The sequence below is a fragment of the Antedon mediterranea genome, chromosome 8 (assembly GCF_964355755.1).
Source record: "Antedon mediterranea chromosome 8, ecAntMedi1.1, whole genome shotgun sequence".
NCBI lineage: Eukaryota > Metazoa > Echinodermata > Crinoidea > Comatulida > Antedonidae > Antedon > Antedon mediterranea.
The window spans coordinates 1,015,407-1,042,567 of NC_092677.1; the positions used below are offsets into that span (position 1 = coordinate 1,015,407).

Consider the following 27,161-nt stretch of genomic DNA (forward strand, 5'->3'; position numbering starts at 1 on the left):
GCAAACGTAAAATTCAATGAATTACCACATCACATTTTAAATATTTTTAATTACTGTGACAGTATTAGGCCTACTCATAACCTCAGAACAGAAACTGAATTCGAAATTCCCTTCACAAGACTAACTTGCAGTCAACAGTTTATACACATATATGGACCAAAATTGTGGAAAGAATTCACTTGTAATGGTGGTAATAAACCGGTTATCTTAAAGAAACAAAATAAATGTATAAAAAAACAGGTTAAAAAATACTTTTTATCACTATATGCTGATTAACAACACCTTTGTTTATTTAAGTTCTATATACTTGTTCTTATGTAAAAGGGTCCTACAAAAAAACGAAGCTATAGCTTTTTTATGCAGGATCCCTGTTCTCAGTTGTACTGTAATTATGATGTACTGTAATTGATGACTAAATAAATGTGGAATAAAATCCCTTAACTCAATTGTGAATACCCCTTAAGTGTTTCTCTTTGTTAAGGGAATTCTTAAATTTTAAGGGTAAGTATTTCCCTTAGCCTAAGTGAGATTGGTGAATACGGCCATCTGGACTATAATAGAGATATCTTAGTTTTAAACTAAGATATCTTCGATATCTTAGTTTTAAACTAAGATATCTTCGATATCTTTTTTTCCGAATAAATGACAGCTTGGCGCGCCATACGCGACTCATAATACTATCTCTTTGATGTGACCTACATAATAATAATGTCAGAGAGGGCGGAAAACACGGGTGGTAGTAGGTCAGAGCTATATATATTCCTATGTAGAATATGGAGTTGAATCTTTTGTTTTAAAAATGTATATGGTGGCGCGCGTATGTATGCCTATAAGAAGAACACGTGGCGAACTTTCTATTGTTTATTCTTTTAATATTTTAGTTAGGCAGAGGAGCACCGGTTAGCGTTACGTTACTATGGAAGCCCGTTCGGGCCACAAAAAAAGCTATATTTTAAAAGCTGTTATCTGGCTTTTTTTATTAAGTGGCGGCCACCAGATAATTAGGTGGCGGCCGCCAGATAATTAAGTGGCGGCTGCCAGATAATTAAGTGGCGGCCGCCAGATAATTAAGTGGCGGCCGTCAGATAATAAAGTGGCGGCCGCCAGATAATAAAGTGGCGGCCGCCAGATAATTAAATGGCGGCCGCCAGATAATTAAGTGGCGGCCGCCAGAAAATATAGTTATAATATATATATAATAATAAATCATAGTACTATTTCATTAAAATAATATGTTCGTATTCGGCGTAGTAATATTGTCAGAAATTGTTGTCTCTGATTGGTCGAATAAGTTTTGTGCTGTGTTGTTACGACGGAAAATCAGATATTCCCCAACAATTAATGACTTTAAATCTTTTTAAATTTTTTTTTCTTCATAATTCATAATTTTAAAAGCAACATTTAATCTTTCATTAACTATTTAAACGAATGCGTGAGTTGATCTGAATCATAAGGCGATGGATTATTCACTCACTGTCGCTTGTCATTGATCATTTTTTTTTTTTTTTATTCAATTTCCAGGTAACATACAAAAATCATAAACAAGGTACGGCATCATTCAATAAAACAGAACAAAAGTACTATCAGCACCTGCGGGTAACCAAAAGTGGATCAGTTCAAAAGAACTACACTGTCGAGTGGCTTTCCCAACTAATAGTACGAAAAACGCAATAGACATAAAAACACAGAGATAGTCTAGATGAATTCGATATCAGTAATACATTTTTTCAAATCCCTTCTAAACCCCACAAAGTTAAACAGGACTTTGTTACGAACTTCATGCGGGATACATTTCCATATTCGAGGGAAATTAACAAACAGGGAGTATTTAAATGCATTAGTTCTAGCATACATGTGTATGAACCATATCTGGCAAATTTAGCGTCTTAAGCCTGTCAGTGAAATCGCCTTCAACACACAATTTAGTAACCCGTCTTAATGACTTGTTAATAGCTATATTATGTTGTTTTTGATGTGGATCCCACACAAGAGCACCATATCCAATAACAGGTCGACATAGTGAATTAAAAAGTCGTAGTAAAATTTCGGTGTCATTGAAACCTACAAACCGTTTGATAAACCCAAGCATTCTCATAGATTTCATCGATACATCATTAACGTGAGCAGACCATTTTAAATCACGTGAGAAGTTAATACCAAGATATGTATGTGAATTAACAGCTTTAAGGGGATTGGATTCGATTGTATAAATAAAATGAGGGATATAATTACGTTTCCTAGTTATGTGCATGACTTTACACTTCTTTGCATTTAATTTCATTTTATTATCCTCACACCATTTGGAAATTTTACAAAGATCCTGTTGTAAGGTAAGTGCATCATGACGACTGAATACAGGTTTATAAATTACTGTATCATATCTGCATACTGCTTCATAACAGAAGAGGTATTTAGAGGTAGGTCATAAACAAAGAGATTGAATAGAAGCGGGCCTAACACTGATCTCCGAGGAACACCCGAGCCCACTCTATCCCAATCAGAATGCTCCTTATTAAGAACAACACGTTGGAATCTGTCACTGAGAAAAAGGAGTGAAGACACTTTAGGAGAGATCCACATACTCCCATTTTGTGCAGTTTCTTGATTACTAAATCATGGGGAACACGGTCAAAGGCCTTCTTCCAATCAAGGAATATTGCATCAATTACAGGAGGTTGTCTAACATCCATTGTTTGTGACCAACCATGATATAACGCTGAGGCCTGTGTAATACACGATCTACCTGGATAAAACCCGTGTTGCATGGGACTTATAAATCCAAAAAATTGAAGATGAAAAAGAATGTTATCTGCTATAATACGTTCAAAAACCTTACCTATAATAGAACATAGCGATATGGGTCGATAATTATTAACATCATTACGATTACCTGACTTAAAAATAGGAGTGACATTCGCGAGTTTCCAATCTTTTGGTACAAAGCCATCCGTTAAGAACTTGTTAAACATTTTGCACAACACTGGGGCAATAATTGGAGCTGACATGGATAATATTTTAGGTGTAATCCCGTCAGGTTCAGGGGATTTGTTGGGTTTCAAGGACAATAGAGCCTCGAAAATAGTTTTTTCAGTAATATTAATACGCTTACGTCCTTGCGTTGCGTCCTAGTGGGAACCAAGCTTACAGATTATACCATATTCATCCATATATTACCTACTTCATTATGTTATTAAATTCCCTGTCAATTAATTTTCGTTAAAGAAAATAATTTGCATATTTTGTATAATAATAATGTACTTAGCGCACGCGCGCGCAATTATTCTTTGCTGCAAGAAGTCGGACCGCAAACTTCTGTCTTTATTCACCGTCAAATATGGAATTACATTTTGAAACATATAAAAAAAAACAATTTTATTGCTCCTATACTTTATATGCATTACTGGAGAAAATTTGACTTGACACATTTTGATATCACGTGACTTTAACCCAATGTCGGAACTCTTTATATTATGGCTCTGGTTTTATCCACCCCTCCGCCCTCTATCATCTCAATCTTCCTCCTACAGTCCGTTCTCTTAAACAACCACTATTTAATTGAAAAAACCTCCTATTATTTTCTGAATAATCTTTTCACGCTGTCGCCCTCTATTTTGCCTTTCGCGTTTTAGTTATTAGCAATTCAGTCAGACTGAAATGAACAGCGATACAATAAAAGTAAGTTTTTCAGAATTGATTTTTTGTTAGACATACAATGTTTATTATTATTATCTAATCTGAATAATAATACGGTAATAGAGCAACTAATTATAATAATTGGACAGGCCTTCGTTAAAAAAGGCCGTAGGTCTAAAGCCGTATGCCGGTATATAGCCTATACAGTACGGTCCGAGAAAAATGTATTGCAATGAATCACGAAGTCATTTTTAAAACCTACAAAATAACCTATTCAAAGTCTGATTTTAAATTCTTCATTTTTCATGTTTTTGAGAGACAATACATATTTAAAGTGACATATAGAACTTGTAAAAAAAAAGTAAAAACAGTTAGTCAATCACATCTGCCAATTTTTTCATTGGATTGGATAACCTCTACCATTAGTTATGGGATGCACTTTATTGTGACATCGACACCAAACCATTCAAAATGCTATAAAAAAATCTAACTTATTGCTAACCTTCTTAAAGATGTACGGTGATCACATAATAGTATTACAAATACATTACAAATATATTATGGAAGCTGATGAAATGTAGATACATCCATGTAAATTGTAGTGATATCATTGGCCACCTGAAGTGTCTAAAAGTAGGATTTATTTCTCTTTATCAAATTTATGAGACGCATCTCACTTATTTGTGTCTGATTTTCTCAAATTTTCAAGCAATTATCATTCATTCGCATGTGTTACCACAATTTTCATTTTGGTAATGTCATCATGTCTGAAAATGTAAATACTTTGGCTCGCGTATATCTAACATCAGTTATAGCTCAGCTCTTCAAAATGAAAGGTGACTCTCATGTTTATAGGTAATAATAGGTATGATGTTGATGTAAAACTTTGGCCTATAGGTTGTTGTGACCTCATCATATGGCTGAATTAAAGCAATAGGATTTTTTTCTTTTTTGTTGTGGTTCATCTCATTCTAAAGAGCGCGCCCCTTATTTCTTTAATTGCACGATTTTCTTCCAAATTGTAATATGTTCTTACTCAGGCAATTTTCTTTCGTAGTTAATCTTTGTTTAATTTAGGTTTCGTCATCATTCTATTCTATTTTGTATGACACTCTACCAAGAACAGAGCGCCTAACAATATTTAAACTACTAAATAAAAAGAAAAGTCTTATGGGCCGGGTAGCGATTTTTTTTTTCGTACATAAGTTGGGGACCCCATCATGAAACGTCACAAAATAAACATGAATAATTCATCAGTTAAATTTTCTTGTTCCGTGTGCACCCAAGCGTATAGCAACAAGAAGTGATTACACAAGTGCGGTACGATTCTAGGCCTATCTCCGCTGATTTCATAATAGAATAGCGGAGTTTTGTGTGGATTGTCGAAATAATCAGCCTTTAGTTTATGGTGTTTTTAATATAGTTTATTACTAAAGAATTACGTGTTAAAATTATAGTTTCTATTGATACTATTAGGCCTAATTACTAGTCTCTAAACCCCTGTATATTCTAGTAGTAGTAGCTGTGTGGGTGTGTGTGACTTGTGTCTTTGGGCTATGTCCAATTACTACTTAGTTTAATGTTTTGCCTAGCTGTCGATTAGCCTCGACATATTTTGCATAGTGGACGTGTGTGTGAAGAAGAGTGCGCAAAGGCAATCACGTGAATTGACCTAGAATCCTAGGCCTATTATTGTAGAAAGAATCGTATCGCAGTTGTTGTTCCGTGTGCACCCAAGCGTTCTTGGACATAGCCCAAAGAAAGCTTAGACCCACAAGAATAAAGAATGTGTATAATTTGTGTACTGTATTTTTTTAATTCTGCTATCAATTATCAAACAATATGCAATGTACTCAAAGGAACTTTAAAAATGCGCGTATATGAACACATGAGATGGGAAGATTTGACCCACGAGAATAAAAAATGTATTTTTGTGTAATGTTTATTGTTTAATTTTGCTGACTTATTACTCGGATTGTGTCATACCAAAGATAGTGTAACTATCTTTGGTCATACCTAACACACACACACGTCACACACATCCACACAGCTACTACTAGAATAGACATGGGTTTAGAGACTAATAATTAGGCCTAATAGTATTAATAGAAACTATAATTTTAACACGTAATTCTTTAGTAATAAATTATATTAAAAACACCATAAACTAAAGGCCGATTATTTCGACAATCCACACAAAACGCCGCTATTCTTCAACAGCGGAGATAGGCCTAGAATCGTACCGCACTTGTGTAATCACTTCTTGTTGCTATACGCTTGGGTGCACACGGAACAAGAAAATTTAACTGATGAATTATTCATGTTTATTTTGTGACGTTTCATGAGGGGGTCCCCAACTTATGTACGAAAAAAAAAATCTCGGCCGGGTACGTTTAAATAGAGGCGCCGAATTGGTTTCTCGTAAATTAACATAGAGCAATGTTTCAGATGCACGGAGTGGTGACAGAAAAAGCGTTATAAAAATTAGTTAAAATTCTTGATATTGAATGACACTACTTAATTATTTATCTTACACACATAATAATTCTGCTGAATGAGATTACCGCGGCAGGTTTACGTATAGAAATGTTACGGTACCGTGTGCATGATGTAGGCCTATAATGTAGGTCTAATGAGTTCCAATGACTGAAACATTATTTATGTTGTCCGTTGGTTTCTCTACAGATTTGTAATGGAAATATACAAGCTTACAACATTTCTCTTGACAATCGAACTATGTGATAGTGAGAAAACATTTATTTTCTATAAGAAAATCAAACTGAAAAATGTCATTAAAATATGTTATTATCTTTCCTTTAATTGTATACCGTACATAATTATAAAAATATACTGTAATAACTTTGACGCCAGTGGTTGATCCAAAATTCTGAAAACAGCACACCTTTTTCTTATCCCCATAGGCCTATTGTGAACCCAGTGCAGAATTGTTGATTTTTTAAATACATATTTTTAATTAAAAATGTATAATTGACAGCAATTGCGCATTTAGATAAAGATTAATATCATGCGTATTCTATTTCAGTTATAAATAGTCAAACTTCCCCGGTAGTCAATGTACAAGATGCTATTGTAAAATTAGGTGAGAATGCTGTTATCATATGTGATTACACACTCACTGGTACAAGAACTCTTGTTGCTGCTCAATGGTACAATAGCACATCAGCAGGAGATAGGTTAAACCTTCTTGTTAATAGTGCTATAACAAATCCAGATGGTAGATATGCAGTTGATACCTCACAGACTGATGTAGTTACTCTCACCATTGCAAACACAGTGTTGTCTGATGATGGATACTATCAATGCAGAATTGTTGATTCACCTAATGCTGAAACCGGTGAACATTTTGGAAAACTTAATGTTCAATGTAAGTATTTACACAGGGTCTCTGTTCACAAAAACTTCTCAATATTACATTTTAGACAGGGTCTGTTTAGAATCTCAAAAACAATGAGCCTCAACAAAAATGTCTCAATATTACACTTAAGAAAAGTTTTAGTTGGGAGAAATCTGAAACAAAAACCCCCTATAACGTAATGTTGAGAAGTTAATCCGGGTCTCTATTTCCGAGATTTTTTTTAAAACCCTATATGATGCTATATGCATTATCATGATGTGGTGTACATTATTATGAACTTTTTTTTAATCACATTGAAATAAAAAAATAAAGACCATATTAGAAATAAGCTGTTTCAGCTTATGGGTTACCCTGGTATGTTGTTCGAGTACCGAATAAAACAAACAAATAAAGAATAAGAAGAAAAGCCGGGCTGCACTGAATTTTTGATTTACCGGTGAATGATCGGCACTTTTCACGCTGCTGCTCTAGCCCGCTATGTTCCATTAGGACTACTCAATCAGAAGCTAAAGCAAGTAGCAGTTATAGTTCTAAGGACAGACAGTTTTGTGAAAATGGAAACTCCACTATAATTTATTGATTCCAGCTGCTACAGTTGTAGACCCAAAAAACGTCTGGGAAAGAGTCTATTAGGACATGTCATGCTAAAATTACAAATCCCTAAGCATTTCTGGTATATTCACTGTCAGATATTCATTGAATTATTATCAAAACAGTCCATTAAAGTTTGTGTTTGTAATAGGATACTTCACAATTGAAATATCTAGGGTGATGAAGTGACCCCCAGATTTGACCTTAGCAATAAAATTAACTAAAGTGACAGAAATTGAGTATTCACTTCTGTAACAAAAAAATAATATTTATTCACATATAAAAAAAGAAAAGAAACCCAAAAACCATTGTCTGACAGACAATTTAAGTATTTGTTGCTTTAAATTACATTTTTTTTAAAATGACACATTCAAAAACATTTGAAATAAAAATATTTTTCAATATGCGAGCAGCGTTTTTTGTAAGAAATATTTCTTGTTTAACCCTCCTCCAAAAAAAAATATCATTGATCGATGGGTATCATTTTTTTCCTTCAAATATCCATCTTTACAGTCAGTTCCTGCTCCATCCATATGATAATAATAAATAACCGAAAGCTACAATTTTCTGAAAAACAAAGTAGGCCTACCCATAGCTGGATTTTTGAGTGCGACAGAGCAAACATATTCCTATACCTGTGGTGGCTCAAAATACCCCCAATTCGAATTCCTGGATATGACTTTTAACGGGTCGTGTGTGTTATATTTATCACGTACAACCATCTGTTAAAAGTCATTGACATAGTCCATAAAGCTTAACATGATAATAAATATTGTGTCTCATGTTCCTCCCATGTTCCTTTTTTACAGATTTTGAAAGCAGTAGTAGTCTTACGATTGGTGTAAATAACAACATCACTGCACAGAATGTTATAATCACATGCTCTGGTAATGTAGTTGGCAATCCAGTTCCTGATATAAACCTCTATAGAGATAGCCCTATTATTCTAACACAGACAACATTGCCTCTAACATACACAATAGCTACTGTGTCAGAGAATGATGGAGGAATCTATAGATGTGAAGCAAACAATACTGCTGGAACTGTGACAAGTAATACTAATTTAACGCTTACTTACTGTGAGTACAGAACTATTAACACATTTAATTAAAATGAAACCACTAAACAAATAATGTAATAAATGTTTATTTCTCTCATCAAAGAAGGACCGGTTTATAAAACTAATGAATATGTATGTTTAGGCCTATAGGCTATGTTAAGGTAGATTTAGCAAATTAAGTTAAAAGTAGTTTATCATTATTATGCACTGTACTACTAAACCATTGAACAGCTTTAAGTTTTTATAATATTACATTTAGGACATTTCTTGGTCTTCGACTCTGAAGTGTCATTCAGGTTCCCTCTTTTAACATTGTAGAAAAATGTTATATTTGTGGTGCTTATTTATTACAAAATCAAAATTTCACTCAAATGTTGTGGTACTGCTCATGTTTAGGTTTACCTTTATTTCATATAATGAGACGCCTTGTTTATAATATTTATGATATATAAAAAACTAGAGGGTACTCCGAGAGTACAAACCTCCGCCTACTGTAAAATTCCCCTACATAAAATGCCCCCTGAATATTTTTTTTTTACATTTTTAGTCGCGTGGAAGCGACTCTATAGTTCACTATGTCGGTCGGTCGGTCTGTCTGTCGGTCTGTCTGTCTGTCTGTCTGTCGGTCTGTCTGTCTGTCGGTCCGGTATCACTATGCGTTTTATCGCTTTCTGACCTTATCTTGATATCAGTTTAATCTAGCTAGGTCAATTTTTAACAGTATATTCCTTATGGCCAGGAATCAATGTGGTTATGTTTTCACGGTGCGCAATAAAAAATTACGCGGTCTACGCACGATTTAACGAAATCACGTTTGTAATCATATCTTCACAACCATGAATCACAATTAAATAAAATTTGGTACTCATAAATTTCAGGGCATAAATCATCATATGGCAATACAATTACGTGCGTAGCGCATGTAACGCATGCGTACGCGCGCTTAACATTTTCAAAATTTATTTTCGATGAAATAAGAGTACATTTCAGGCAATTTTAAGCGTTTACAAAATTGCCATGAGTGCGCATATTTTTGCGCGCGCACTGCGCGTTAAATGTTGTTGCGCACTCTTTTTGCCCGATTTCTGTTTTCTTGACTTACTTTTCAACTCGAAATTACGTTATACGAGCACGTCGAAAGTGACAGGCTACGCACGTGTAAATTTAAAAAAAATAAATGTTTTTAAACATTTCAACATTTTTAAACATGTTCAGTAATTTCGGTCAGTATAGTTCACTATGTCGGTCGGTCTCTCTTGTCTGTCTGTCGGTCTGTCGGTCTGTCTGTCGGTCTGTCGGTCTGTCTGTCGGTCTGTCTGTCGGTCTGTCTGTCGGTCTGTCTGTCGGTCCGGTATCACTATGCATTGTAGCACGCGACTTAATGGCTGTTGGCCTTGTTTTTTATTAGTTCTAAGTGTAAATATGTTAACTGCACACTACAAAGTTGTGGATGACAGTGTGGTGTAATGGATATGTATCCAGCCTCTCACTCCTCTCAGTTGAGATCGCTGGTTCAAGTCCCACTGAGGGTTTTTTTTTTTAATTATTTTTTTATTTCTTTTGTTTTGTTTTTTGTGAACCTTGATCTTTAACCACAATTATATGATGTGTCATTGATCATTGTGGCTAAGTTTGGTGAGAATCAGATCAAAACTGTGGTCTCTAGGCAGTAAAATAGTTTTTTGTTAGTTGTGACCTTGACCTATGACCTTTTCCCCTCAAATTCAAACTCGTCCGAGCTTTTTGGGCATAGATCATTGTGTCCAAATTTGGTTAGAATCGGATAAGAACTGTGGCCTCCAGGCTGTTCACAGACACACACACAAACACACACACAAACACACAAACACACACACACACACAAACATACAGGGGTGAAAACATAACCTCCTTGGCGGAGGTAATTAGTTTTAAACCTTTTAACTGAAAGTTACGTGTTGACAAAATGAACAAGATACGTAATGGTATATAATAATAATCTATATTTTGAGATAATGTTATATAGCCTACGTGTTGTAATTATATTAGAAATTTGACAATTTTTGTTTTCTCAGTATACGTAAAATTTTACCGTAAAAGATTGAATAAAAAAATAAAGCTATTCTTTTCAGATAAACCAATATTTGAACAATATATATATACTGTTGGACCCGATGAGAAATATGTTATCACAGCTGATGTTAACGCCAACCCTCAAGATGTGACGTATGTTTGGAGCAGTGATGATGTTAATGATACAGATACAAACCCTGCAACATTCACATTCATTGCGTCATCAGTGGAAGACAACACAATTTATGAAATATCAGTAATTGCTACTAATCTTATTGGATCAATTACAAAGACAATGTGGATCGCAGTCTCAGGTTGTTATTCATTATTTATAGTTCTGTATCGGAAGTTCATAATATAACAACCAACATTTTTTTTTATTAATGTATTTCCTTTCAACAAACACGTAAGAAAGGTCCGCCGAAATTATGGCAACAAACAAATCATCATACAATTACATCATCATCATAAAAGATAGAAGAAAAGCATCAACGACGCATTATGTGCATTAGATAGGACATAAATGTTTTACATTCCAAATAGGGCATATCAGTATTTACCCACGTTTTAGTCTGGTAATATACTCTATAAGATAAAAATGTTCCGTTTTTTAGCTACAAACCAGATTGAATCAACAAATTCAGCCAAAATCACAATACCAAGTATGGGTAAGAAGAGATAGTTAAGGATCACTCAATATGTTTTTAAGTATTAAATACTTATATTATTTAATTGCATTTATGCTTTTTATTCTTCAAAGTCAACACACAGCATTAGTTTATTACAAATGCGGAAAATGTCATAATATCTATAAAACAAGTCAATAATAATCTATGAGATTTGTGAGTAATAAGCTCAGTGCTGTTTCATATCGTATGGTAACATGCCCACACACACACAACATTTACTGTGTCACTGTCCAACACTAAATACCTAAACAACCCTCTAAACTAAATAATCTCTCTCACTATAGAAATTGCCTAAAGGTATTTAAAAGAGACAATGTAGAACGTAAAGTGGGAGAAATGATTTATAGTCAGGAGACACGAAACTGCAGGTGTTTTTAATGTATCATAATGCCGTACGCAAATCGATTGAATAAACCTACAGTACTTAAGTATCCCACTAAAAAATTATTTTGACGCACTATTTGAAGTTAACTAATTGGTATAGTTCATTTGTACTAATTTACATTTATGTAACTTTTTACATTACTTTTCAGAGAAAACAGTTGAACCGTGTAATAGCAATACAGGGCTGATAATTGGAATGCTCTTTGTTGGCATCTTCATTGGTGCCGTAGGATTGTATATTGGATACATTATTCACAATAAGATAAAGAAGGTATGTTGGATTTATAATTCCAAAACTGGTGACAATATTCGAATGCTTAAGGACCACATCAATACGTAGAATTCTGCTTATTGTTCAATTTACACAGCCAGGGAAGGGGTGAGAGTAAAGAAAAACTATATTCCACTTTTAATATTAACTGTCACATAATTATACTTTATGTGAAAAAATGTACATAAATCACATTAACTGACATACATTATGATCAGAATACTACAATATATTACTGTAATTTATACTTAGAAGTCACTGGCAGAGAAACAAGACACAGACAAAAAGAAACAAGATGTAAGTATTGATCTGTGAAATACAATCTAAAGATGACAGACAAAACGATTTAAATGATATATCACAATTGTTTGATTAATTTCGGCAAAACTTAAAAAATAAACTATTAACTAAAGTGATTTGGTCTAATTTGACTCCCGATTAAACGTATTGTTAAACTCTTTGGTAGTAAATTATTGTATTAGTTTTAGAGTTTTGCACTTTATTTATTGCCACAAAGAACAATACTTTTGTAATTTTAATTTGCTTTTTGGTAGACTTACATGGATTACGTAGGAGACACTGGCGAGCAAAACCAAACCTATCAAGACTTACAACATAAAGAAGAAGAGTCAGCTTATGTTAATGTTAAGGCTGGAAATAAGAACAGGAAGGGGAAAGTGTGAACAATTCAGAATTGAAATAAAAAGCATTATAAATATGCTTCATTCATGCTTAAAACAAGTGAACGGTTTGAAAAGGAAGAGTATCGATCTACACAAAACAGAATGTGTTCAGTTAAATGTAATTAGATTAGAGTTAAGAGTGTTTAGAGAAACTTAAGAAAACTTTGACTATATATTATAATTCAAACTTCGGTATAGGCATATAACGTAAATTCATCTAGATATTTTTACTCTATGCCTACTTCCTTTTAATGGCCAAACTATTCAAACTAGAAGAGCAATAGTTTATTTGGAGCAGACTATAACGGTAATTGTTATGTTTTTATCATAAATGTGTAATTAATTAAGTCAACATTTACAGGCTTGTATATTGTTAGCAGATTAATAAATATCTTAACGCTTTTTTTCTACGATTAAACTGAATTTCGATTTTAATCGTTTTAAGTTGAGGTCTATTTTCATGTTGTAGGACTACATTGTTTGTGAATGCCCATGACACCCGCTTACTAACCCCCAAAATGTTTCCAGTTTTTTAGTTTTAGTAATTATATAAACTTAAATTGGCATTGCATCAATGTATACGATTAACGAATAAAAGAAGGAATATCTTTATATACAGTATTTATAATCTTTTGTTGTCATAGTTTTGCGATTGTTTAAAATAAACATACATGACGTCTAATTTACAAAAAAGGCTAACTACCTTAAAAAGAATTTAAATTATGCTCTTTTAAAACTAAGAAAACTAATTAAAATATCACATTTGTGATTCGTAATCATGGTGCAATGAGTTTCCATTGCCATGTTTTATCAGGTGAGGTAGAGCATTACGTTAAGTTCATGGATCCGCCACTGTTTCAGAAACATCTCGATTAACCAGCAGTTATTAATACGTACTAGTGGAAAAAACTGAAGTCGAAAACCAAAACATTATAGGCTACTTAGATATGTACTACAAATAATGTATTGTACTTCGTAGGATATTTACTTACTATAAGGAATTACGCCACCATTGATCTCATTCTCATCGCTTTTTCTGATGACTCTAAATTTACTTATTCGTGAACCATACGAGACGGTAATCAAGCCAATTCGCTTTAGATAAAACAAAAAGTGATTACAGTTCATTCAGTGTAAATGGAACATTAGTTTTACCATGGAGAAATAAGTTAGGATTTCTCCATGGTTTTACTCATACCTATAATAACTCGCTGTTGCATTCACGTTTCGGTTTTCATTAATATGAGTCGACAGCGCTTGAGCAGTCATACAAAAAGTAAGTTTTATATTATATATTTTGTTGGATTTCGTGTTAGATTACACATTGCTTATCAAACTGCTTTTATAATTACCTTGATAACCTTATTTAGAATTAGAGGTTATAGAGTAATTGATTCAAGCACAGACTTTATGATACATTTCAATAGGTCTACCTTTGGCCTAGACATATAGTTCGATCATTTAAGGCGGGATTCTAAAGGTATTCATTATTATTCGTTATTTATTTAATTTAAAAAAAAAAAAATAGTATGTGTCAAATTATTCGAATACACAAATTATATTACAATTATGTCAATTGTAATCTGTGGTACCCTGGCAGTAGAAGGCCTATATGACAATGTACGTAAAATTTGTTTACACAGAACTATAAGCCTAAGTACTAAGTTTTAATTCACTCAGTATACACATTGTAATAGTTTTTACTGAATGAAATATAATGTTTAGCTCCATGATGAGGATCTGTTCAAAGATGCTGTATGCTAAAATGAATAAAATTAACCACATTCTGTATCGCAAATATGCTTAATCGGCTTTGTTAGTTAGTGTATGTGATTGCATTAGGATTTAATAATTTTCAAGATAAACTGTTGATTCCAGACTTGTAATGGCAATATACAGACTCACAATTGTCTTCATTATTCAACTATGTGATTGTAAGTACATAATACATATTTTTCTCCATAAAAGGATCCCACAACCAAATTTATGTACTAATATGTTATTATGTTTGATTATCAAATAATAAATAAAACTTAAAAGATTGTTTGGACAATTCGTTATGGGACAAATATTTTATAAAATAGCTGTATAGTTTATCACATGTTGTAAATTCCAGTCAAGTGAAGATTTGATCCAATTATAAAATTTGTAAATAAAAAATTGTACAATTAACAATTGCAAGTTTCAATATAATAATAATCTAAATTTTGTGTATTCTATTTGAGTTATAAATAGTCAAACTGAACCTGTAGTCAATGTACAAGATGCTAATGTTATATTAGGTGAAGACGCTTTTATCACCTGTAGTTATACACTCAGTGATGCAAGAACGATTATTGCTGCTCAATGGTACAGTAGCACATCAACAGGAGATCAGTTAAACCTTCTTGTTAATAGTGCTGGTACAAATCCAAATGGTAGATATACAGTTGATATCCCCACAACAACTGCTCAAGCTACTCTCACCATTACAAACACAGTGTTGTCTGATGAAGGATATTATCTATGTAGAGTTGTTGATTCACCTCATGCTGAAACTGGTGAACAGTTTGGAAAACTTAATGTTCAATGTAAGTATATAAATTAACATGGCAATAATAGGCCTAAGCTAAGTGTTCAATGTAGTAAATTGATTAATGTGACAATATTAAGCTATTGTGAATAAATAATTACAAATTCAAGTCTTATAATGATTTACTTGCTGGTCCTATGTAATTCGTTCTTTCAATGAGCAATTCATATTATAGTTAAAGAACTGTTAACGTTTGATGAGCAATAATCAGTTGTCTGGATTCTAAGTGGAATTGAAATATATTTGATATTATTTGAGTTTGTACATTTTATTATAGTTGGTCAACCTCAACCTGTAGTGAATGTACAAGATACAAATGTTACATTAGGTGAAGATGCTGTTATCAGCTGTGAGCACACGCTCAGTGGTTCAAGAACACTTCTAGGTGTTCAATGGTACAATAGCACATCAACAGGAGATAGGTTGAACCTTCTTATTAATACTTTTGCCACGAATCTAATTGGTAGATATACAGCTGATACCTCGCAAACTGGTGTAACTACTCTCACCATTGCAAACACAGTGTTGTCTGATGGTGGATATTATCTATGTAGAGTTGTTGATTCGCTAACTGAAAATGGTGAACATTTTGGAAAACTTAATGTTCAATGTAAGTTTGTATTGTTCCCTCTGCTGATTGTTTGCAGTAGGTTATTATATCACCTAATTTTGGAATTCATTTCATCTCTCTTACAGATATTGATGACGTTATTATTGATATCGATTCATATACTAATCCCTCATTCACAATGACGTGTTCTGGAAATGGTAATCCTGTTCCTAAATTAAATCTCTATCACGATGAGACTACTATAGTAACTGGTACAATAACAATACTAAGATACACACAAAGTAAAATAACAGAAGATGACAATGGAAACTACAAATGTATAGCTAGTAGTACCGCTGGACAAAAGGAAAGTGAATTGATAGAACTAGAATACTGTAAGTAAACATTTTATTATTAATAGCTTATCCAAGATGAAAAGTGCAGATGATCAACACACTGCTTTTAAGTATCTGGTATGAAGAAGCATTGCTGCCTTCGCATAGTTAGTAATTTTTAATCACTCCTGGAGGAAATATATAGATATCTATATATTTCCTCCATGCATCAAGTTCTGAGATAAGGTCCTAAAATAAAAACAAATAGATCGATACTATACTGCTTGATGCATGATGTATGCGTTATGATAAACCTTTCTATCTTCTTTAGATAAACCTGTTTTTGATTCCCTTATGAATAAAAAAGCCTCTTCTAACGAAAGTGTTATTTTTTAGATTGAAAACCTATCATACAATCCTAATGACGTCACTTACAAATGGACAATTGATGACACAGAAATTGACTATGAAGATGGTAACCCAACATTAGAATTCACATTGCCAGTTATGGAATATACAATAACGTTGAATGTGACCAATAGCATTGGATCCACGATAGACTCTACGACATGCACAGTTCAAAGTAAGTTATGATGTTTGAATCATTGAATTATATCATACATATTACTATCACACATACTCATAACGTTCTTGTAGTCCGATATCCGTACGCAAATGTTTAATACAGATGTATTTATAGTGATGAGAAACATATGATACCGGTAGTGCTTAAAGCGATTCATGGGTATTATTATCTTGAATCAAATATGCCTCATTTCTGAGTTACCACATACTTTTATAAAGTTTGTTGTTGGCTTATTGTATTTTATTTTTGAGTCACAGCCGATCTATTTAAACCCTGCGAATGTGAAGAAACAACAGAAGAAACAGGCAACAACAGCCCAGGTTTACTCATTGGAATGTTCTTCGTTGGAATATTCATTGGTGCCCTTGGATTGTCTATTGGATTGTTTATGTATACAAAGACAACGCAGGTTTGACATCGATAGTTTTTAATTGTAAAATTGAATCTACTAATTTGCATAATAGTTTAAAGATTAAAGTAATTTGAGCAAAATCAAACTTTTACATAATATAAGGTTGTAACGTTTCTAAAACACTCTTGACATTTGTATCTAGAAGCAAACAACTAACAAGGAAAAAACGGAAAAGAAACAAGATGTAAGCATTCGCATTTATTTTTAAATAATTTCGTCAATTACTTAGAAATTTGCAAATAAAGACGCCATTCTTTGTTATTCTATCTTTTATATTTAATGTAATATTTGGTGTACTTTAAAATTCTAGCTAACTTTATTGAATTGATTTATCTTGTCACAGACTTATATGGAGTATACTGTTGAAAGACCTACTGATGGGGAAAACCATACCTATCAAGATTTACAACATAAAGTTGAGGAATCAGCTTATGTTAATGTTAAGACTGGGAATAGGAACAAGGGTTTGAAAGTGTAAACTAAGAAGAGAATATAATGGACAAAGATGTAACATTACGGATGATGTGATGCCACGAGGGACTCTAGGGTATGGGGAGTATATCTTAAATAAAGAATAGAAGCACGATTAATTGTCGATTACATTATGTAATTTAGTATTTTGAATGGATAAGGTGAGATGATCCATACAGGATATAAGTATAGCCACGTGTATGTAGACATTTAGGCCTAGTAAACATTGTGCTGTTAAAATGGTAAAATGGTAGGTTATATAAGTGGGTAAAACCCAAAGACGAGTACTATTGATGGGTAAGAACATCAATTAACACGATTGAAGCTTGGTAAAAGGAATGAAAATTAAAGATATATAAATAAATCAATTAATTCCTAAATGTATAACCAGGAGATGGTTTTACTATGAATAATGAATGGCGTGTGCCAAGATTCATGCTCGTTGAGCTTGACTTGATGTATTTCAAACTCAGGTTTAAGGATTCAAATACTGTAAGATATCGATAAGCCAGTATTGTTTTATTGTAGGAATTGCGGAAATAAAAAAAAAATGAAAAGGAAAGCAGATATAGCATCGAGAATATAGTTTCTCCATGAGTGTATTTTATGAATCATAAGTACACTTAATGAACCATGAAGGTGAACAAAAGTTAAAATAAATAATGTTTAGATTTATCGTTAGTTACTTCCCTGAAGGGACAATCTAAATATTGTGCTTATGTGAAAAAAAGATTATACCTAGTCCATGTGACGGAAAATAAATGAATAAAATTTATTCATTTAATTTCTGTCACAAGTGTACTAACATTTTATTTACTAAATCTCTATGATGATTTGAGTATAATATTGTAAACAAATAAATATAATTTGTCATTACATTATATCCACCCTATAGTATTTGTTTATGGGCCTAATTACTGTAAATAATAATGAGTGAGTCCGAGTCATATCGAAGAAGAAGATTTCCATAACATAGACTATTGCCTATGAGATAATCGAAACAACAGTGTAGAACAACCATTCGTGTCTGAGTATGCTGCTAACGCCAAGAAGGCAAATTCATCCATTCACTTTTGTAAACAAGGCCATGTACATGGCTGCAGTCGCGTGATCAATTTAGTGTATACCGACCTACCCGACTAAAAATTGGAAATGGGAGGGGGGGAGACTAACAGTGACGTGACTTTAGTGAAGGAGATAAGAGGAAGGTTTATCATTCTACGATACACGAAGGTATTACTGTGCGTTTAATTACTAACGACAGCATCAATAATGCAAATACACTGCATTATCGACATTATAGCTTGAACACATTATCTTATATTATCAATTAAGTGTCTGATCAATTATATCAATAAAATTCTACCTCAAACTACCACTAAGTACTGCACGGCAACACACGTCTCTTGAACATCATTTCTAGCCAAATCCATTCTACAATACATATCGACGAAACAAGATTAGCTTAGAAACGTTCACTTAGAAATAGTGTTAATTATTATCAATAAGCATATAATTGCACTCAAGCTAACACTGAAACTATACTTCAAAATGTAATTTCAACAAATACTGTAAACATACTTTAAACGCTAACCTGTGCTTCTGAACCTAGATACCGTCCCTCGCTAAACAAAACGTAAGCAAACGACGAGAAAAATAACACAAACGTCTGTTATCACCTGTATGCAAATGACGAACATTACGTAATACAACAAAGCAGTTCTAAGCTTTAACCATGTATGAAACGTCACAATATGTTTCACAATAAAATACAGAAAGAATATAGGCTACGAATGAATGGATAATACGAACTGACGCGAATGGACAAAACAATAGACCAATTTACGAGTTAATGAAACTAAATAGTTGGTAATTATTTATCATTTATGTATATTTGTTTTTATTAACTGGTATGCCACCAAATATAATTTCTCAGAATCAAATTGTATTTATTTATTTTATTTATTTGTTCTTTATACTGGATGACCTCTTCAGTAAAAAAATGTTCTCTCAATCAGAGGGCTCAGTACACAAAACACAGTATACAGCAGAGAATAAAAAACCCCACCCATCCCACATTCAAAATCATCCCCACCAGCATTTACTGTTCCCATATTATTATATTTGTGAAGAAGGTAGTATACAACAAGTTATACTGTAAATGTTCTACTATACATCTGACAATATGCATAAAATTGAAGAAGTACAATGAGGAACCCAACGTATTACATTATCTAATAAAAGAAAAGGTTCCGGCTTTTCCCCACTTTATTCTAATTTGGTTTAAATGGTTCAAAGGCAGGGCAACGAAAAACATCTATTTTTTTTTAAAGAAGAGAAAAAAGCCATGTTATGCATACAGTTTAGAACGCGTTGGGAAAGAATAAATACAAATGTTATCTTCTAAATTGTAAAATCATTAAAAATACAGTACTTCTATTTAGTTAAATGTTAAATGTTAAATGTAAAATGTATTATTACTGGTCCTCAAGTTTAACTGGAAACTGAGGAAATTCGGATTAGGCCCTCCACGGACCCATGGCAGCCAGCAGTGCAGCGCCTACTACCAGATCAGCACACCGGGAGACGATCGCCTACTCTTTTCGAATAGTGTACCAAGTTCTTTAACGTGCACTGTTAAGTACACGGGACCAATGGCTTTACATCCCATCCGAAGGACGAGGAAATTTGCTATTGTATAATATTTATTTATTTCAGTTTTTGGAATAACTTGAGCTTCACACATATTAGACGAAAGAGCACCAGGGTTTCCTGTTTGTGGCTACAAAATACAAACAGTTCCTTGTTGGTTTTATGATTATATCATGGAGGATTCCTCCATGATTATGATATTGTTATGCTTACACACTCAGTACAGTACAGTATATTACACAATACACAAAAGCACTATTTTACTTCCTTGTAGGGATGAACTAAACATTCCAAAGACCAATTAAATTACTGAGCAAGGAATAATAATATATTCACAAAAAATAAAAAATACATTACAAAAATATATTTTGTATAACATATTATAAAATTCATATTGTATCATTGGGTGCAGTCTATTTACATATACTGTAGCTATTAACGTATGGGTACATTGTAAACGTACAGAGGACTTAGTTTCAATTGAAATGAACTGACATTTTGATTGGTCGCCCTCTCTCCATTTCGTATAAACTATTCTGCATGGTGTATCGATAGCCTTCTCGTGCTAGTTAAACTTTGTACACTACACAAAAGTAAGTTTGATTTGTTGTACACAATTTATTTATAAATTATTATTTCATGATTTCATACCATTAATGATTTCAGTAGAACGACTGAACGCCGTTAAACTTATACAATATAGTCAGTGTTATAGTCTGCATAGAATTGGTTATTAACTTGTATTCGACAAGGATATGTTGATCGAAAAGTTGGCAAATACTGAATAAACATAGTATATACATTTTATAAACAGATTGAAATGGTGATGATATTTCATTCTGTGATAATTTACCTGATTTTCCAGCAGTGTGATCGTAAGTACCGTACTACATATTCAAGAGGGCAAAAAAATACAACAATAAATCCACATCCTCAGACAATAACCGTAAATAGGTCGAGAAAGGTTAGACTAAAAATATAGAATTTATTATTTAATCAACATTTTTATAAGCTTTATTATTTATCAATATTAATGACTAACATGCTGTTTAAAGTAAGTTTACCATGAGGCTATGGATCACAAATACAAAGGAAATACTACATCTGTTCAATATAATTAAAGCACATTGACAACTCAAGTCAAAGATTTGATGATTAACTTTTGACAATTTTTTTTTTTATCAACAATAATATTCTATTTCAGTTACAAACGGTCAAACCTCTCCAGTAGTCAATGTACAAGATGCTACTATTAAATTAGGTGAAGATGCTGTTATCATCTGTAGTTACACACTCACTGGTTCTACAAGAACACTTTTTGCTGTTCAATGGTACAATAGCACATCAACAGGAGATAGGTTCAACCTTCTTATTAATAGTGCTGGTACAAATCCAAATGGTAGATATACAGTTGATACCTCACAAACTGGTGTAGCTACTCTCACCATTGCAAACACAGTGTTGTCTGATGATGGATACTATCTATGTAGAGTTGTTGATTCATTTGTTGAAACTGGTGATCATTTTGGAAAACTTAATGTTCAATGTAAGTATTCATTTACATTTTAAATGATCTACCGTATTAGTTTGTTTTGTATTTGGTATATTTTTATACTAGAAATATTTTTATATGTTCTTGTTCGAGGGGAATAGTTTTCGTGTACTTTCTGACCTGAAACAAATAAAAATAAAATCAACCAGACACAGATTTGGAATTCTAACTCCAAACGTTTCGATATTAGGATTGCTGACAATAATATTTCGTTTGGCTAAATGTATTAAACAGAAAGGTCTACGTCAGAAATATGTTAATATTTTTTTTAGATAATGTATTGTTGCGGTATTATCACTATAGTTTTTAAATCAATTTAAAGTTATTCGACTTAATTAGCGAACATTGTATATTAATGTTCTGTCTTTATCTTTGCAGACTTTGACAGTGGTAGTAATCTTGCAATTGATGTCAATAGTATAACCACTCCACATAATGTTATAATCACATGCTCTGGTTTTATAGATGGCTCTCCAGTTCCTTATATAAACCTCTATAAAGATAACAATATTATTAAAATACAGAATTCATTACCTATGATATACATGATAGCTACTGTGTTAGAGGATGATGGAGGAAACTACAGATGTGAAGCAAATAACAGTGTAGGAAGTGTAACAAGTAATACAATAACACTCGATTACTGTAAGTACTATAACAAACTTTAAAATCAATCTCATTAAATTTCTTTTCTCATTATTTTTAATGAGTTCTATTATTGACAACATTAAACAAGGTTGGTATATTAGGTATTTGCCTTTACAGTATGTACTGTTGTTAAATGTGCATGGTTATGACTATCAACAGAACAACAATTATATGTATTTGAAGAATCTAGTGTTAGTATCTAATGATAATTAGACTACCATTCAAGTTTATCGCCTTTATTATGCCTAAACAAGGTTGGATATTTGACTTTAGAGCATTGGCTATGAGGTACTGTTATTTTCAACTTAACTCTTAATAAACCGAATGGCCTATGATAATTCTTGCTGCTTAGAGTATCACTGTAATTAAACGAACAATTACATGTAATTATGCTTGTCTTTAATATTCAGGCTATATCAATTTCCCCCCAGATTTAACTGGTACTATCACCATTCGTTCCACTTCTAATGATACTACTATAGTATTCAACTGCTCTGGTTCAGTTGACGGTAATCCATCTCCTGACATAATCCTTCACAAAGATGGTGATATCATTCGACAACAATCTACATTACCTATAATATACACAATAAGCAGTCCAACAGAGAGTGATGCTGGACACTACATGTGTGAAGCTAATAATACAGCTTTCTCTACTAGAAGCAGTGTATTAGAACTGTGTAAGTACCTGATACAATTTGTGTTCGGTTTTCCGAAAGCGAAAATAAAAGTGTTATTATGCCAAATCATAATGATGGTTAAAAAAAATGAATTCATTAAATAAAGACAAATAAATTCAGCAGATCATTCACAAGTAAATCTGCGTCTAATGAGAGCAATTTACCACTCTGAACCAGAATTTAATACTAAATGGATTTTAAAACGTACATTTTTTCCAGATCATTTATTCTTTTTTTTTTAAACGGAATTTGAATATTTGGATTGTTTTTTTTATCATATCACAGGTTTTACAAAATAGTTTAGAAAAAGGGGTATTAATAAAGCTATTTTTATCAGATAAACCAATTCTTGAAGAAAATACTGTTGGACCTGGTGACAACTATGTCGTCACATTTGATGGTGAAGCTAACCCTCAACAGGTAACTTATGTTTGGAGCATTGACGGCGTTGTGGATCCAGATGCAAATTCTGCAACATTCACGTTCACTGCATCAATGGAAGTTGGCACAGTTCATGAAATAACAGTGATAGTTACAAATCTTATTGGGTCAACTTCTAAGACAATACGGATCACGGTCTCAGGTTGATATATACTCAGTTTATATTAAGGTCCAAGCTCAATAATCTGACCATTATAAGTGCATACAGAAAACAAATATCAAAATGAATTGCAATGGCCTAATACGATTTAACAGTATTATTTAAGATAAATTTGCAATGATTTGTTAATGTTTTTCATTTAGCTACCAATATTGAATCAACAACAAATTCAGCAAAAACCACAATGCCATCTACCGGTAAGCAAAAGTAGTTTTTATGCTTTTTAGGCTTTTCTTATTTAATTGTGAGTGTGTTTTTATTTCATCATAGACACAAAGCATTTTGTTTAAAACAGATGCGGCTAATTTTACAATATCATATTCTATTAGATAAGACCTATAATAACCTATTCGAATTTATCAAAATAATCTATTTCTAAATACTTAGTTGAAGTTGAATAAAGACTAATAAGCCTATTACAATTCAGTATAAATTATAATCCCTGTTGATACAATAATACTGCTAACCTTTATATACATATAAAACGTACTTTACTTTTCAGAGACAACAGTTGGGCCCTCCAATAGCAATACAGGTCTGATCATTGGAATGCTCTTTGTTGGTATCATCATTGGTGCCGTAGGATTTTATATTTGGCAAATTATTTACAATAAGATAAGGAAGGTTTGTTAGATTGTAATGATGACTTTAATATAATATATTTGTAATTATAAAACATGCAGACTATGAGTCCTTATGCCATACAAAGTAATATAATGGCAATTCATGCATTCTAGCAAAAGATGCTTTGAATTCGACTACAAGCTTTACAACACGTCACAATGTCCGTTATTGTTTGGTTTCAATTTACAAAATTTACCTTCGAGTAGAAGAGATAAGGTTATGAACACTTACATCATTATCCTTAAAATATATTGCAATAAATGGAGTTGAAAGATACATGTAATGACATGCAGAGTAATAACATCATTTTGTTATTCTTTATTTAGAAGTCACTGTCAGAAAAACAAGACACAGACAAAAGAAAACAAGATGTAAGTATTGATCTATAGGCTAAATACAATAAAGATGAATAACAAAACGATTAAATATTCAATTAAATAAAAAAATGTTTAGTTTTACAAAAACTGCGAGATTCATTTGGTCGTGGTAGACAAACATCAATAGAATGTTAAAATACAAAAACAAGAAATGACAATTACAGGCCCTTATAAGTTTACAATTAATGTATTTACTTGCCAGACATACATGGATTATGTAGGAGAAAGTAGCGGGCCAAACCAAACCTATCAAGATTTACAACATAAAGTAGAAGAATCAGCTTATGTTAATGTTAAAGCTGGAAATAAGAAAAAGAAAGCGAAAATATGAACAACGTTAAGAGGATCGTTCTACTGTACATCTATATAAGTACATTATGCGCACACACACGGTTATAGAAATTACATTATTTAATTAATATTATTTAACTACCATTGGTGGAAGTCAAAATAATTTGTTTTCAATTAATATATGCAGACTAACGGTTATTGTGATATTATGTTATATCAGTTAATGATAGACTTTTGAACTCTTTATTGAGTCAATTATATTCTGTAATAACTCATCGGTAATTATATTAATTGTCTTGTTTCATACTATTGCAATTCTACATCGAAGCAAGAGTGTCACTCACGTTTTGTAAATACTACAAAGGATCATTCATGCAGTAGGTTTTATATATAATATATTTGGTAAGCTGAAAACCTCTATTATACCAATATTGTTAGGCCTATTTATATAGAAAACTAAACGGAAACATTGTACGGTGTATTATTTCACCAATTTACTAGACGTATCGACTTAGGTATACTAAGGACGATACTGTCCCTGTAAGGGACAATTATCTACATATTCTGTTTATGTGAATAATAATCTATGTTAGTTTTTAGTCAACTTGAGTAAATTCTGTAGTACTTCTGAAATGTTTGTTAATTTTGGTGTTTCTAGTTTTCGTAAATTTATGCGTAAGTCTATTTATAGTTTTTTGTTACGTATTAATATATCTAATAATAATAATAATATGATTGTGAAAGTTGTGAGTGATAAACTGCTTGCGGAAACTCATTTATATATTTAAATATGCCATAAAAAGCAGAATGGTTTATACATCGAGGAAATAGTGTTAATGTTAATATAAAGATTTATAATAAATAAATATTTATATATAGTTATAATATAAATAAATGTAATCTGGTATTACATATAGGCCTGCATACAAATAGCCTACTGTATTTGTTTATGCACCCAGGACAACGTATCTGACTACGAGTTTGACTCATTAACTTGGACGCGACTAATGTCAAATTACCATGATTAAAGATTGGTTTGCCGTTCTAAACAACGATGTGACGGGTAGTAACACATTCTGTGCTCATAAACTGTTCTATAAAGCCACATAATAGAAAGTTAACAAGGCCATTATATATGGCTCAATTTAGTGTTTACCTACCGGCCGACCAACCGACCGACCGACATAGTGAGCTGTAGAGTCGCGTTGCACGCGACTAAAAACGAAACAGAAATGGGAAATAATTACGCGAACAGTAGAAGCGATTTAACCTTATCATAAATCAATGAAGATCTACGTTCCACCATAAACGAAATGATCATCAGTAAATGACCATATCCTGTATAATACATTAATATAATAAATGATTATTTACCTCAACCATCAATGTGAGTACTGCATGTCACTTTTCTATTGAGTAAATGCCTATACGTGTGCCTTAAGTAAACGATTGCATGTAATTAGAACCACAGATAGCAACAAACACTATACCACCAATAGTACGTGCTCACCTGTATGCAAATTACAACATAAAAAGAGAAAGATAATACTACTCATGGATTAATGAATTGCCTATTTATTAATCCATGCACTACTGCAACCATGGGGATTGTTTCAACTTTCTGAAAAGTTATCATCTTTTAATAATAAAAAAAAAATGAACAGACTGTTAAACAATATAAAAAAATATATACGGAATGAACGTATGACGGACAAAGGATTGAAAAAAAACGGAGACATAATACCCAACGAAGAAAAACAAGGCCAACAGCCAATACGTCGCGTGCTACAATGCATAGTGATACCGGACCGACAGACAGACCGATATACCGACAGACAGACCGATGACAGACCGACAGACAGACCGACCGACCGACCAACATAGAGAACTATAGAGTCGCGTCCACGCGACTAAAAATGATGGTACAGGCATTGATGAACAAAGGCAGAAAAAATACAGAAAACGAAAAAAAAAATACACAAAATGAACAAACGAACACAAAAATGAACCAGTGAGAGAACGAAAATATTAATCATTATTTAAATAATACTATTTTCGCATTTAATATCCG

General features: G+C 32.6%; 3 protein-coding genes and 1 long non-coding RNA gene across 7 annotated transcripts; all 4 read left to right on the forward strand.

Annotated features, from left to right (window-relative positions):
• Positions 1–3,655: 3,655 nt before the first annotated feature.
• Positions 3,656–6,921, forward strand: LOC140056421 (uncharacterized). The gene is made up of 3 exons (XR_011846753.1): positions 3,656–3,675; positions 6,319–6,377; positions 6,677–6,921. It is a non-coding gene; the product is annotated as an uncharacterized lncRNA (long non-coding RNA).
• Positions 6,922–7,350: 429 nt separating this feature from the next.
• LOC140057024 (uncharacterized) lies at positions 7,351–13,338 on the forward strand. Its single transcript, XM_072102558.1, has 7 exons — positions 7,351–7,363; positions 8,410–8,652; positions 10,772–11,026; positions 11,327–11,380; positions 11,935–12,056; positions 12,309–12,353; positions 12,611–13,338. Exons 1-7 carry the CDS (start codon positions 7,351–7,353, stop codon positions 12,737–12,739), a joined length of 861 nt encoding a protein of 286 aa, XP_071958659.1. The 3' UTR covers positions 12,740–13,338.
• Positions 13,339–13,812: 474 nt separating this feature from the next.
• LOC140056645 (uncharacterized) lies at positions 13,813–18,399 on the forward strand. 4 transcript variants are annotated; one of them, XM_072102087.1, is made up of 8 exons: positions 13,813–14,015; positions 14,618–14,673; positions 15,047–15,309; positions 15,589–16,256; positions 16,593–16,779; positions 17,040–17,191; positions 17,337–17,378; positions 17,538–18,399. In XM_072102087.1, the coding sequence occupies exons 5-8, from the start codon at positions 16,704–16,706 to the stop codon at positions 17,670–17,672; spliced, it is 405 nt and encodes a 134-aa protein (XP_071958188.1). In that variant the 5' UTR covers positions 13,813–14,015; positions 14,618–14,673; positions 15,047–15,309; positions 15,589–16,256; positions 16,593–16,703; the 3' UTR covers positions 17,673–18,399. The 4 variants fall into 4 exon arrangements, with proteins under 4 accessions (XP_071958188.1, XP_071958187.1, XP_071958189.1 ...); XM_072102086.1 differs by lacking the exon at positions 13,813–14,015 and having other exon boundaries at positions 14,600–14,673; XM_072102088.1 differs by lacking the exons at positions 13,813–14,015; positions 14,618–14,673; positions 15,047–15,309 and having other exon boundaries at positions 15,712–15,733; positions 16,008–16,256.
• A 3,322-nt stretch (positions 18,400–21,721) lies between these two features.
• LOC140056422 (uncharacterized) lies at positions 21,722–26,004 on the forward strand. The gene is made up of 8 exons (XM_072101790.1): positions 21,722–21,863; positions 22,248–22,514; positions 22,949–23,197; positions 23,535–23,780; positions 23,942–23,995; positions 24,301–24,422; positions 24,749–24,793; positions 25,002–26,004. Exons 2-8 carry the CDS (start codon positions 22,406–22,408, stop codon positions 25,128–25,130), a joined length of 954 nt encoding a protein of 317 aa, XP_071957891.1. The 5' UTR covers positions 21,722–21,863; positions 22,248–22,405; the 3' UTR covers positions 25,131–26,004.
• The last annotated feature ends 1,157 nt before the right edge of the window (positions 26,005–27,161 follow it).